This window comes from Poeciliopsis prolifica, unplaced genomic scaffold, assembly GCF_027474105.1.
Source record: "Poeciliopsis prolifica strain line A6 unplaced genomic scaffold, Auburn_PproV2 SCAFFOLD068, whole genome shotgun sequence".
NCBI lineage: Eukaryota > Metazoa > Chordata > Actinopteri > Cyprinodontiformes > Poeciliidae > Poeciliopsis > Poeciliopsis prolifica.
In genome coordinates, this window is record NW_026562443.1 from 946,862 (window position 1) to 961,027 (window position 14,166).

The 14,166-nt window shown below is 40.1% G+C and overlaps 1 protein-coding gene across 3 annotated transcripts in view; it reads right to left on the reverse strand.

Moving 5' to 3' along the window:
* nr6a1a (nuclear receptor subfamily 6, group A, member 1a) overlaps nt 1-14,166 on the reverse strand; it is a 100,961-nt gene continuing 86,795 nt past the window's right edge. For all 3 annotated transcript variants that reach the window (XM_055020520.1, XM_055020522.1, XM_055020523.1), the window contains 8 exons: nt 10,834-11,064; nt 9,291-9,346; nt 8,277-8,437; nt 6,811-7,041; nt 5,512-5,766; nt 2,808-2,929; nt 2,570-2,722; nt 1-182 (listed from right to left, as the gene is read on the reverse strand). In XM_055020520.1, the coding sequence (XP_054876495.1) occupies nt 52-182; nt 2,570-2,722; nt 2,808-2,929; nt 5,512-5,766; nt 6,811-7,041; nt 8,277-8,437; nt 9,291-9,346; nt 10,834-11,064 (1,340 nt within the window). In that variant the 3' untranslated portion in view covers nt 1-51. The remainder of the gene's footprint in view (nt 183-2,569; nt 2,723-2,807; nt 2,930-5,511; nt 5,767-6,810; nt 7,042-8,276; nt 8,438-9,290; nt 9,347-10,833; nt 11,065-14,166) is intronic.

Here is a 14,166-nt window from a genome sequence, read left to right on the forward strand (position 1 = left end):
TCACATTCACAGGAGGGGAGACCGGTCCCTAGGCTCGGCAGTCGGGATAGGTTAGTTTCCAGAGGGGGCGGTCGCGCAGGGCGACGGGCCGGTCCGGTAGCTGGTCAGGCTGGATTTGCAGGAGTGCAAGACTGCTTTAAACAGGAGGGGGAGCTGCTCCAGGGGGACGTTCACCAGCTTCCCTGGGAGGACAACCACACAGAGGCAGGTCAAACTCAGAGACACAACATCACATCCTCAGCTTTTAGGCTTAGGTCCAATTTATCCTTCAGCACCTTCCATGACACAAGAGCAGGTTAAACAGAATCCTTGGATCTATGAGCAGATGTCAGGAATAAGTATCTCATCTCCAGGTAGAAAGGCCAAAATTATTTCACAATAACAAGCCAAAAAAGTGCTTTGCTACCAATTGTCAACACTATGACATCTAGACATTAAGGTCTGAAAAAAGTTTTGGCGAGGGAGAAGAAGGTACTTCATGCTTGTAGATGTAGATGTGATGTGGACTTTGGTGTGTTTGGGTTCAGTTTCAAAATAACAAAATGGCAACCTGCACTTTGGAGATACAAACAAATCAAATGTTTCAATTCACAGTTATTAAAAATGTTTTGTGATAATATTCTACATAGCAGAAACACACACACATCTTACATATATGATTAACTTGATTGGTCAAAGAAAAAAATCCTCCAATTTCACTAACTTCAACATATAAAAAAATTTACTTTATTTCAGCTACACAGATCAATAAGTCCTTGAGCCAGTAGGAAAAGTAATTATCACAATAATTAAATCAGCTTGTGTAAAGTTAAATGACCTTCCTATGCAATTTAAATGTTTGAACATAATATAAATAATAATCACTTAACTTTCTGTAGGGAGTCTTTTCTCCTTAAAGTTAATTAGAACTTTTTTTTTCAAAACTGTTAGAATATCAAGACGTTTCCAGATCTTGAAACCATTATCCAGGGTTTCTTCAAGCACCTCAATGACCCTTTTGTTTACAGTCAGTTAGGCAAAATGTGGGTATTTTAAATCTGATGCTGATAACATCTGAATTTGCAGTTGGCGTGTTCCTCTCCCTGATGGCAGCATTTCCTGTTTTTCAGAGCCATGAATTAATTATCAAAAGTAATTTGTGACTTTTATCATCCACAGATCTGATGCTACCCTCATTCCCAAGAAACCCATCCTGACTGGCAGGATCAGAATGAGGGCTCTTTTGTTCTTGGCTTACAATGTAGGATGGCTGCTGATTATGCTGTTATGCAACTTTTATAAAAAATATATTTATTAGTAAAAGATATACATGTAAAAGACCTTTGCATACTTGTTAAACTGATAATAATGTCATGACAGTATAGAATAAAACAGACAATCTGAAAAAAATTGAGCTCTTTTGTCTTCTTGCAGCTCTTCCACTTCTAACTGCAGAAATACATCACTCAGACTGAGGCAGCCAACCAGAGCCAGGAGGAGGGTCTTAGAGCTGCCAATCACTTTGTCCTGCTTGCTCTTTTCTGCGCAGTTTTTTTCATAGTTTTGACTTATGGGTGGAAATTAACACATCATTATATTATATCACTTTATTTTCACACTAAACCTAAGAGGGCGCTCTAGGCCTGTGTTATTCTACTTTTGGAATTAGCAGAGTTGTTTACAAGCGACACCAAGGACAAAGATTTCATTGCATCTAGCGATTTGGAGAGACACGGATGGTTTGGTAAACTTAGCATGTTATTTATGCTGTAGTTATCTGAATAACTCTTAATATGTTATGCTAACATACCAGGCACATGTTTGTCATATAACGTTATACCGTACAATTCTTCAGCCTGTTGTTGCCTCTGTTCTATTTTTATTGCCTTTCAAGATGACATGTCTGTTCTTTGTGTTGGATTTCATCAAATAAATTTATACTTATACTCCGGAGCAACTTATAGTCCGGAAAATACGGTATGCAACTTTTTCCCGCTGTGAAAGTGAAAGAAAAAAAAATAATAATAATTTTTATGGTTTATGTAGATAACATTTCTCCAATTGAAGTCGGAAAGGCTGTGAACGAGAGGATTTTCATTCTTGTTTTTTTTTTTCCAAATAAGTTTTCAACATTCTTTTGATATTTTTGTATCTTTATTCTGATAAAATTTAATCATTTAAAAGAAATCTCATCTGAAACTAATACTTGTAATAATAGCAGGTATTTATTCAGTCAATTAACATGGAGAATACAGGTAGCTTTAAATCCCACACGTTGCAGCAGTAGTTCAGTGTTCACATTGTTTCTCTGCCATTACGACATTGAGTATATGATATTGACTGACAGTGCTAAGCCCCTCCTCCTGGCTCTGATTTTGACTGGGAAGTGTGCATTTCTTCAGACAGAAGTAATCAGTATCCCTTTTCCCAAATTATCGGCATCATACTTTAACACAGGTCACAGTTTTAACAAATATAGAAAAAAACATAATTGTGTAAAAGTTACATTCAGCTTTAGGTTAGACCCTTTTCTCTTGAATTCGGATCTAGAAGTGTGTTTGAGGAATCACGTGTTGCCCTCTGGCCTTACCTGCGATGCAGCGGATCTCGGGCAGACACATCATGATCTCAGGAAAGCGCTTGGGCTGGTGTGGGTACTTGTACTCGGTGTAGTCCTGGCACACGTACCAGTAGCGCTTGTTCAGCTGCTCCAGCTGGGAGACGTTGGACAGTCCTCTGATATCTGGACAGAGACAGCAGCGTTATGGTTGTGTGACGTGGTCAAAATAGTTTGGACTCAATGACAACAGACAGCTGCTCTTCATCACCTTGGTTGAGGAAGTTGATGGCCTTCATACAGGCGTACTCCTCATTGCTGATCTTCAATTGATGGAACTTACGAAACAGATATATCAGCCTCTCCATCACTTCCATCCCATCTTCACTGAAGCTGTGGGATCACACAAACACACTTGACAGTTGGACAGAAAAGCTTGAAATGGTTTTGTTTCTCTACACAGAATCTGTAAAAATGACAGCATTTTTACAGATCCAGGAAAACGTTTGGATATTTTTACTGCAAGACAAACGCTCACAGTATTTTGTGTGTTTCAGAAAAGAGGGAGGATTCTGTTAAATCCACTCAAAGAACTGAAAACATCTCGTTCTCCCACAGATCTTTGGAGGAAATAGAAACATTCATGAAGTTTAATTTTCCTCATCATCGCCTCCCTGATTCTGTGGCTCTTAAACTCCTAATCTCTATGACAACGTTAACCATCGCTGCTGTAAATCAACCCCCCTGCTGAAAGCTCTAAACTCAAAGGAAGGCTGTCTGGAGCGGCACAGCACCACCATATATCACAGGGATGTGTGTCATAAAGTCAGATAATTCAAGTGTGATTTACACATTCACCTCCACCCTCCTCCGGCCCTCATCCCTTTCTACCTGCTGTGTTTTTCTCATGCTAGACAGTGCTAGTCACAGCTCTGGCTCGGGGAGTCTTCCTGTTCACAGATTCCTTCTCTGGCGCTTCACCAAGAAAAATAATGTCCCTGCTGAGAGACGCAGGGCTCCCAGAGCAGAACGACTCGCCTCTGTAACGTGGAACATGGAACTCCTAATATCTACATCCTTCTTGGTGAATCATTAGGGCAGAAGTCCTGCAGGCTACCTGGAAAAGCCAACATGTTGTGTTTGCTAACAGCCTGCACAAGACAGCCGTGGGAGACACTGATTATTGTAATGAGTTAGATTAAACACACACACATGCATGCACACAGATAGCCTGCAGACGAAGCAGCGTCGTCTGAAGGCTCCTCCGGTTAAAGCATTTCATGTCCAGTAAATACAGAAACCAAGTTTAATTGTGCTACTGTTTGGCTAAGAAGACAGTGATTTAAAACAAAACTGACAAGGAACAGCTCAGCAAAACTATTATTGAAGTGAACATTAGCAACTGTATAAGGTATGGAGCATGAAGTAGAGGCTATGGAAAAAAATGTGATTATGAGAATAAAGTCATAATAACATGAGAAAAAAGTAAACGATACAACAATAAACTCGTGAGCAGAATAAAGTTATAATATTAGTAGAATGAAGTGCTAATTTTAGAGGATGCAGGCGAAACTGAACATGGCGAACTTATGATTCAATTAGGACTGGGACTTTTAACACATTCATTATGAATTATTTTCAAACATTAAGGGTTGGGACATTTGGGATGTTGGTGGTTTGCCCCACAATTGGCATGTTGCAGGTTCGATCCCCATTGCCTTCGTCATTGTGGACTTGGGTAAGAGACTTCACCCGCCTTGCCTGCTGCTCTTGGTGGTTAGAGGGCCCAGTGGCCCCAGTGCACAGCAGGCTGATCTTACCTTTGCTCTGCCCTACAGCAGCTGTGTTTACCAACAGTAGCTCACCAACATCAGTGTGCGAGTGTGTGTGAATGGTGAATGACTGAATGTAGTCTGAAGCGCTTTGAGATCCTCTGGACTTGATAAAGCGCTTTACAAGTACAAGCTATTTATCATTTAACAGCACTGTGGAATATAAATACATGTCATTCAACTTAGTTATTTTTACATATTTGTATGAGAAAAAAATGACTTACTTTAATAATAACTGTATAAACAAAATAGTGAGCAATGCCTTCTGGGGATGTTCCATGATTCCTATATGATTCCTTCACTTGTTTTTATCAGAGGTAGTTAGAGGGACATTTTTAGGTCATTTATATGCTCCCAGTACATGCCAGGACCTGTGTCAGGATTTCTATTTCAACCTGCTGACTGTTTCACAAGAAAATCATAAGGAAGAAAATATATATTTGCAACTTTGGAAACTGTTCTAGTGTCTTTTTTTACATATCTTGTATGCAAAGTATTCCCACTGAGAACAACATTTTTTTATTGTATATCAAGAATTAAAAAAAAGAAGTAAATTTTTATGGAGAACAGAATTTTATATTCTATATGAATAGAATATTAATAGAGGGTAAATGTTTTTCAATGTTGGATTTCATTTTGACCTGTACTTTTCCAAAGCAGGAAAATATTAAAAACAGCTCCCACATTTTCAAACATAGATAAGAATCCTGTTGTTCTGTTCCTGTTTTTAACACAATATGTGGTTTGAAGACTGATAAGCACACCGCTGGCTTTCTGCTAACCTTGCCTTCTGGCAGAGGACTGGGTGTTCTGGGTGTTTGTTTCACACAACACATTCAAACTGAAGCAGCTGACTGCTGCAGCTGGGAACCTGGTTCCAGACAGAACTGAAGCTGGAACACAACAGATACTGTCCTATGTTTGTAAAACCCTGTAGATTTAAGGGGGTCAGAAGTGATTGCTCCCTTTGACATCTTTGATATTGTACAAACACTAGTTATGTCATTTCATCACCAATACTGCAGACATTATGTTCTAGTTTAGGCCGGTCAGGCTCTTCTTTTCAAATGCAAAAGATAAAACAACTTTACACCAAACATGAATAAAGGTTACTCCTGCTCAACACCTCTCCACGCCACTCACCCCTGCAGCTCATCATCAGACGGCGTGTACTTGGCAGTGACGTCGGCCAAGTCTCCGAAGATCTGGGCGCTGTAGATGGTGAGGCAAGACAGCAGGATGAGCTCCTGCCAGGTGGAGCTGAGCAGGCAGGTGTAGTCCTCTATGGACAGCTCGCAAAAGAAAGGCAGCTTCTTAATCCAGGAGATCTGACGGAAGAGCAGCTCATCCGCCAGGCGACACAGCAGGGCGAACAGCTCCACCTGGGTTACCTTGTACCTGGGATACACCAGGCAGAGCGAAACATGATGTCACACTGCTGCTGAACAGCTGCCACGCCCCTCACAGATATCTTCTGGTTTTGCTTTATTCTTACACTTTGTTTCAATTATCAATTCCATAAACAAAGACATTTCTTTATAAATAGAAATGATGGTTCTATTTATATAGGGAATAAATTAAATATCCAAATCCAGATGGCTCTATGTGAAAAACTAATTCTAACAACTGGCCAGGTCATCCTCTGTAGCAACAACAACCAATCAAGTGTTTTCAAACCAGGAAGTCAGCTTTTACATCTCTGTCCTTTGTTGTTTTCATGGAGCATCGTTGGAGGGTTTCTGAATTAATGGTCTGCTAAAGGTTAGCGTCATGTCACAACATCTCAATTGGACTTAAGTCCAGACTTTGACTAAGCCATTCAGTTTACAGAACGCTATCCATAACTTGAAGAAGCCAAGCAGCCTTCCACCATCACACTATTGCTAGGCCTCTCATGGTAATACATTTTCCTGGACGATAAAGTGTTCCAGTAATTATTGTGATAAATGATAATAAAGTCACACACAATATGTTCTCAAACATCTTAATGAAGATCAATAAAACATCAACTGGCTTTTGTGATCTTTTTGATGAGCAGAGGTTTTCAACTTGGAAACGTCCATGGATGCCATCTTTACTCAGTCCCGCTTTCTTTTGAATCCTCAACTCTGACTTTAGCTGATGGAAGTGAAGTGAGCAGATCTTTAGGTGTTTTTCTTGGTTCCTCTATGACCTACTCCATGATTCCTCCATATGTGAGGAGAGTCATCAATCCAGGGAATGTTCTCCACTGTTCCATGTTTTCTCCGTCTGTCAATAACAGCTACTGCTGTGGCTCTCAAAGCTTTAGAAATTACTTAACCGTTTTCAGAGTAATAGATTTGAGTGACGTTTTAATCTATGTGAAATTTACACAGAAAGTGGGAGGCCTGGGTTGGAGCAAAACAGAACAAATCTGTGACTTCTTATAGCACTGAAATTGTTGTGCAGTCAAAGACTCACCCGTCCTCTATGAGCATTGGGGTGGTGAGGGGGGACAGGTCCTCAGCAGCCACAAGCTGCAGCACCAGAGGGTGGGACTGTGGGTAGACGCTGCGGGGCTGTGGGGTCAGCAGGCCTGACTGGGCTGCGTAGCTGAACAGGTGAGGCAGGAGTTGGTAGTGTGTGGACATGGAGGTGTTGATGTACTGGTCCCTGAGCGCTGCAGTGTAGCCGTTCATTTCTACGGATCGACTGGGAGAATGAAAAGAGTCCGCAGGTCAACATGGAGAACATAAGTCAACTGTTTAAGTCAGGATATCTGCAAGTTTCAAATTTAAGATGTTTTAAGACATTTTTAATACCAAATTAAATTAGAGACTGAAAAACTATAAACATACAGTATGTTTGGGGGATCCTGCTGTATTATAATCAACCATACCAAATGTCATATTTCTAGGGACTCTTTGTGGTCAGCAGCTTTCTGATTCGCACACAACACATGGATCTCTACAGCCTTATCCCTCCATAGTGCCAAGCTAACAACACTTTTTTTTGGCAAAGAATGCAGTAGCATAAACAAGCACTGTCCAGAAAACTGCCAATAACTTAGTCCTTACCCATGACAGACGCAAAAATTCTACCTACTGCAAGCAAAGACATACCAGTAGCGAGTTAGCAGTAGCCTTTAGGAGCCTCAAGTTACACACAGAATTTAATGAGGACGTTTGTTCACAACTGAAAACTTTTGCCTGACAGAAGACGACTTATATGAGATTAAACAGTTTTGCTACAATACAATTTGACACCTGTGATTGATATATTTAAGGACAACTTTCATTTTTTAAACAAATTTAAGACATTTTAAGGCCTTAATTAATTATACATAAATTTGAGACGTTGTAGGGATGTTTGTAGACCTTGTATGTACCTTCATTTGAATGAGGTGAGCCAGTTTCAGCTAAAACTGACCCCTCACTGGTCTTAGATCTTGATCTCTCCTGTTTTTATTGAAAAACTTTGAACTGTTTCACAACCTTCCAGAAAAAAAAAATTACATTTTGTGCATACTGAGGCACAGGCTTTCTGGAACTGTTGTTCATTTCTGCTAAGATTCACTCAGATAAAACAATTATTGCTCTGAATAGCTATCAGACAATGAGAATGCTGAGATAAACCGACTGTTTACACAGAATGAGACTAAAATAAATGCCGTCATGCGGGTGCCTAGACAATATTTGTCCTTGATGAGTGCAGACGACGCGCTTGACTACGCAGCCAGAGAAGCAGAATGTGCAGCAAGTTCTCAGAGTTTGTCACCGTCACCAAGCCTAAGCGAAGAGGGGAATGTTCAGGCATTCTTTGGCTGCTGAATGCCTTCGTTAAGTTGTGGGTGAGAAAGTGTTAGACTGTCAGGGCCGGCTCATTATCTCAACGATGGGGGCAAGTGCTGGCACCACTATGCAAAGTGGGTAAGCTGATCCACTCACTTGGACGACAGAGTGGAGGCAGGGGACGGCTGGTTGCCCTCAGAGGCTCCATTGCTGGGGGAGCTGTGGTCACTGTCGCCGTTGTTGCCCCAGGTGTGCTCCGGGGCGTCCTCCTTGAACTCCTGCCCTGACATGATTCGCTCTATCTCCTCTTCTGTTATCTGAAACACACAAATAAACCCGCTTACAGAACGCTCAATGAAAATCTGTGTTTTTCTCAGCTTAATTGAAAAGCGGTGACTGGCAGTGTGATGCTTTTTACTCAAGCGGCGAGGAGCAAGGACACAATCGCACAATGAAACAGGGAACTAGAGGAGAAAGAGAATGTGTGTGTGTGTGCGTGTGTGTAAGATAGTGTTCAACTGAGTGGCACGCAGGCCTAAAATAATAGGATCCTTGCAGGTCAGAGCAGCCAGAAACACAAACAAAGGTGTCGATGAAAGGCCTCAGCACATGGGGTATCGCAGAGATGACTGGGGTCAATTCACTTTCACTTCCATCAATTCAGCACGTAAACCAAAACAGGCCATTTATTTCATATTAATGAGTGAAAGGTCCTCCTTCCGGTGAGGGGCAGAAATAAATGAGTTTTTTTTTTTTTTTTTTTCTAATGGAAGTGGGCGCTGCTGTGAATTGAGCAAGAAAGAATCGAACATATCACTTTGGTGAATAAGGCCTCAGCGCCACTTATTCTCGTGTCCACTCAGCTTCTCTCACTCTCCTCCATAATGAAGCTGCGGCTGAATAGGAATAATCAGCAGCTGCATGATTGGTGATATAACAAGGTCAGGGCTCGTTCTCATAACTCCACGAGCGTCCATACGGTGAAACGAGTAGTGATGCACTACTGAGCTGCTCTGACCCTTACAAGCTGTCATTTAATGAATGGTTCAGTCTTTAAAGAGGCTCTCTTTATGCCAGGTATTTCTGGGGATAAGAATTGTGTGTAGAAGTGGTTCAGTGTTGGACTGAGGTCAGAGTAAGTCACATGAAGTAACATTTGAGTTGATTTACCTGCACAGGCCCGATGCTTTTGTTCCTCCCTCCTGGCATGCCGTCCTCCCTGATTGCTGTAAGCCACAAAAAAGATAAATAAAAAAACAAAACATAACCCACATTTGTTTATATGAGGTATAAACAGTAAGTATAAGAGCACTACCTTGTGGCAAAAATAGGATTTTTTTTCTCTGGCTCTGGTTTTCATCATAAGCCATGGATGACTTTCATTTCTTTTTCTTCCCTATTTCTGAGTGAAATCCACTTGAGGAAATTCCCTATATGATTTAAAACTATTTTGGATTTAGTTAAAGTTACTGCAGACCCAATATAAACTAAAAAGTTAATCTTTCAGGAAGCCCATTTAGTTAGTAAAACTTTTACCCCACTAGGGGGCAGCATGAGGCCATAAAAAGCCTCAGGCCTGGGTTCAGCTGCAAACCCCCAAAATCTGAGGCATTTCTGCTTCATGAAGGGAAAAATATAACAAAAAGCTCAGGGGAGGTTTGCTTGGTCTCTAAGTTCAGATTGAAGCTGTGAGGAACATGAAGAAACAGTTTCCTGGCTTTAAGATACATATTGTTAAGGTTTTAGGTTTATCCCCAAAAGTTCCCTCACTGCTACAAAAGAGCTGGTGTAAAAGGTAGTTTGTAGCTGGTTCTATAACAAGAAACCAGATTAGTTTTCTTTAGCCAGACACCCAACAACAGGCTGTCATCACATGACCCAAAACATCTCCTCCTGTAAATGTTTGATGGGCAGGGTCACAGGCCAGGAAGAAAGTTTATCTACAGAGTCTTGTAACCTCAGCAAACATAAGTGCTAGCTAGCATCACCAGCATCATTTTTAACCATCATTATGTTTACAAATCTGCAAGCGAAAGGTCTTCTTAATGTAAGTCAAAATTTCACATCCAAATTAAATGCAGTTTCACGGAAGAATAATATAGACTAGCTGGTAATAAAAGAAACACAGAATAGGCATGAAAAAAAAGGATCAGATTCCTCGTGACGAATCAATTACTGAAATAATTGTCAACTAATTTACAAGTCAGGTACTTATTAACTGTATCCAGATTCAAAGTCCATTTGCTGGGCAAACACAGTCAGAGTAGTAATTAAGCCAAAACTGTACAATATGTATACATTTTGCATTTAAGGTAAAAAAAAAAAAAAAAACTTAATATGGTATTCCCTAAAGAAATTTTGTTATTGCATTTAGGAGAAATAAAATATTTTCTTATATCAAAAAGGATTTGATTGACTTTTTCTACATATTTTATTATATTTATATGTATAAACAGTCAAATGAAAAATCAACAGAATGTGCCATTTTTTTATCCAATCAATCAATCATCAGAATAGTTGATTATTAAAATAATTGTTAGTTGCAGTTCTAACTCAGACACTGTTTATAAACTAAGAGAAACTAAAGGCTCGGTACTATGTGCATTTGCTGGGTAGTCCAACTGTAAAAATATTTGAATATTCTTCTACTTTTATTTACATCAGATAATATATTTGCCTAAACTGACATGATCTTTGTTTAGATTTTCCTTACCTTTGCGGTTCATCCCCATCTGCAGACACTTGAGCAGACGACAGTACTGGCAGCGGTTGCGCTGCTTGCGGGACATTTCGCAGTTCTTGTCCCGGCTGCAGCGGTACACCCGCTTGTTGCAGATGCTGCGCTTGAAGAAGCCTTTGCAGCCTTCGCAGGAGATGATGCCATAGTGCAGACCTGTGGCGCGGTCTCCACAAATAAGGCAAGTACGCTGGTCAGCTGCATCATCTGCACATTGAGTTTGGGGGGGATAACATTTAAAACCATTATAACAATACATTTTGCTTCTTTATTCGCAGATACACAAATACCAACTTAATAGTAGGCACTGAAATATTTGTGAAAGACACATTTTTTTAACTGAGATCATGAGAGTTGTTTGGAATTTGGTAAGGTGACCCAAATCCCAAACAGCTAAGACCATGGTTATGTGAATATTGGGCAGTAATAGGAACTCAGATGGAGAACTGAGATGTTTTAGGTATGTTTTATTCAGGAGCCCTGATGACTCAAAACGATACAGCTGACTTCTTCACAGTCTCTGCCTTCCCTTCTATCAGCAGCAGTATGGTAGAAATGCAACAGCCTTTGGGTCACAGAACTGTTCAGCTGTAGAAAAGCTAATCAGTACAAGTCATCCAGATGAGAAGTATAGTTTATTGATTAGGATTTTCATTGGTGGTTACTAATCTTCAATAAAGGCCACAATAAAGAGGGGTGTATTTTAATAATACTTGTAAAAAATGGACATCTCAACACTAAGTATGCAAATCAGAGTTAAGATGTCCATTAAATTAAACATTTCAAAACTGCTTTTTGTATGTTCTTTTTTTAATGATATCTTGATCTGATCTGGAAATTAGTTGGAAAAAACAGAAAAAGATGGAGGGGTAAAACAATTCTTTAGTTGAAACTGGACTTATCGTTTGGATGCCACTGCAGAGCATGGGACGCGAGGCGCATAGGAAACCTGAAAATGTCGACCAAAATACGGCTTCCCATGTTGTTGCCAATTAGCAAATAAGATGTGGAGAAAGAAAATAGGAGACATTTTGTGCAGCAAATCAAACAGTTGCACACGTACAGCAGAGTATGAAGCGGATCAAAGAGAGATGAATCCTGCTTAAAATCCACCGGAAAAGCTACTGTGACAATCAGAAAAGTGCAGTGGAAGTTTAAGGACTTCAGAGGAAGGCAGCTGCTGGAAATGTCTTCTTAATCCCCCTCATCTACCTCCAACTCTGATGGAGCCAAGAATAAAGTTCAGGTGCATATTCTACGTTTCAGAAGTGCAGTTATACATATCCACGACCGCTGCGGCTTTAAACATCTTGGTCTTTCTGTGCCATCTTGCATTCAAATTTGACTTTTTCACACAAGAGATGCTTCATATAAATGCTAAACGTAAAACAACTGAATTAAACTTTTTGACTTCAAGCAAAAAAGAATGAGATACAAGAGGTCTGAGATGTCCTGTGTCTATGATACGTGGAGCTAACCAAACATCTGATTAAAGTTAGACTCTGAAGTGATGCATCGAGAGGCAGTAAACACACGCAGACAATCAGACCTTTACCCGTCTCCTGGATTTTGGAAGGAAAGCCAATAACGGTTTCCTAAACTTTTTTTCCTAAAGTTGACTCTGTAGGCTTCCCGTACCTGCGGTTTCATTAGCGCTGCTGGTTTTAAGCCATGCTTACAGTATAATTTCAGGTATTAGAAAAGTTTCACATTACCAGACCACTGACTGCATGGTGCAGTTAGCAACATCACAACATACCAGGGATTTAAAAAGTTCACAGATTGACAACTGTAAAGATTAATGTCCTTTTAGTAAAAGTCTGTTAATGTACACCGCTGATAAGCTGGAAAAAATAAGGCTTTTATTTTTGGTTGTTACAGAGACAAAGACAGTCGGCATGGAAACGAAGGAGCCTCACCCACCACTCTTCTACAAAGATGGTGCTATGTAGAAGCTACAACAAGAGTAGCATGTTCATAAAGCAGACAGTCTAACTAACTGACAAGCTAATGAAAGCTTATTATATTTTAACTCTGTAAAGAGTATTGAAAACAGGAAAATATTCTGCAAAAAAACAACTATTCATTTAAAGCCTGTCAGAGCAAAGAATATTAAAAGCAGGTTGAAGAGATATCCCCTTCAGGAGAGGCAAATATGAATGCTAGTCCCTCATGTTTTTCATGAGGGACTAGCAATATAACATGATGTTATGCTCAAAAATGCCAATTTCACACAATACCGCTCGTTTAAGTATTTTGATGTTTTTCTGCTTAAAATTACATTTATTTGATTATGTTTAATATTTTTGTGCATTAACCATTTTCTACCCATGGATCTTATTTGAAGTCTATCCAAGGCCCACTTATACCCACAAAATATAAATGATAAAAGTATCTGTAATCCTCATTGAAACAGCAGCATTCAAAGTCAAGGATATCAATGCTTTTTAACTCCTTACTGCTTCTTATATTTAAATGGTAAACATAGCATTTTAGCAACTGTCATCATGGTCAGGAATTTGACCTGTGAACCTTGTGTGTATGGATGAAACAGTTGAGAAATCCAAAACACACAAGGAGGGAGATGCTGCTGTTTGCTTCTCAAGATTCCTAACATTTTGACTGCAGTAAAAAGTTTGACCCCTCCACTCACCCTTCCCTTGAATGAGCTAGGCAAAGGGCACAGTGTTTTAACAATAAACAAGTCAAAATGACATAATCTTTATTACTGAAATGAGCACCGGTAAGCCTTTCTTTCCATGGATGTGTATTATTGAGAAGGACAGTCTACCAGAGGCATGCGACTGAACTCAGAGCTAAGCCCGCCAGAGAAAAGAGGTTTTCATAACAGGCTGTAGGGCTGGTGTACTAAAGCTAACTAGAAGGATGGGGGGGTGAAGGTTTGTGGGGCATATCACATAAAGACCCTCCCAGATAATCCATGAGGACTAGAGGTCTTCTAAAGCCCTGAACAGATTACCATTTAAATGGTTGGAGGTTTAAGTTAAGGCTGTGAGGGGAGTTCTACTGTACAGAGACAATAGGATGTCACACTGAGAGCCCATCCTGGGATTGGAATTTAACTATTTCTCTGATTAACCTCTTACAGAAAGGAGGTTAAGACCATTTAAAAGCAAGTCAGACACTGGATCTGTTCTAGACTCCCTCCTGTATGCTCTGAAAATATGCTGCAACATGAAGCTCTGGGCATAAAGCTGCGGTAATGTGAGTAATGCAGTGTTCCTTTGAGTCAGATCTCGGAATGACACAAGACCAAATTCAACTATGTTCCGATTTCCAGTTAAATGT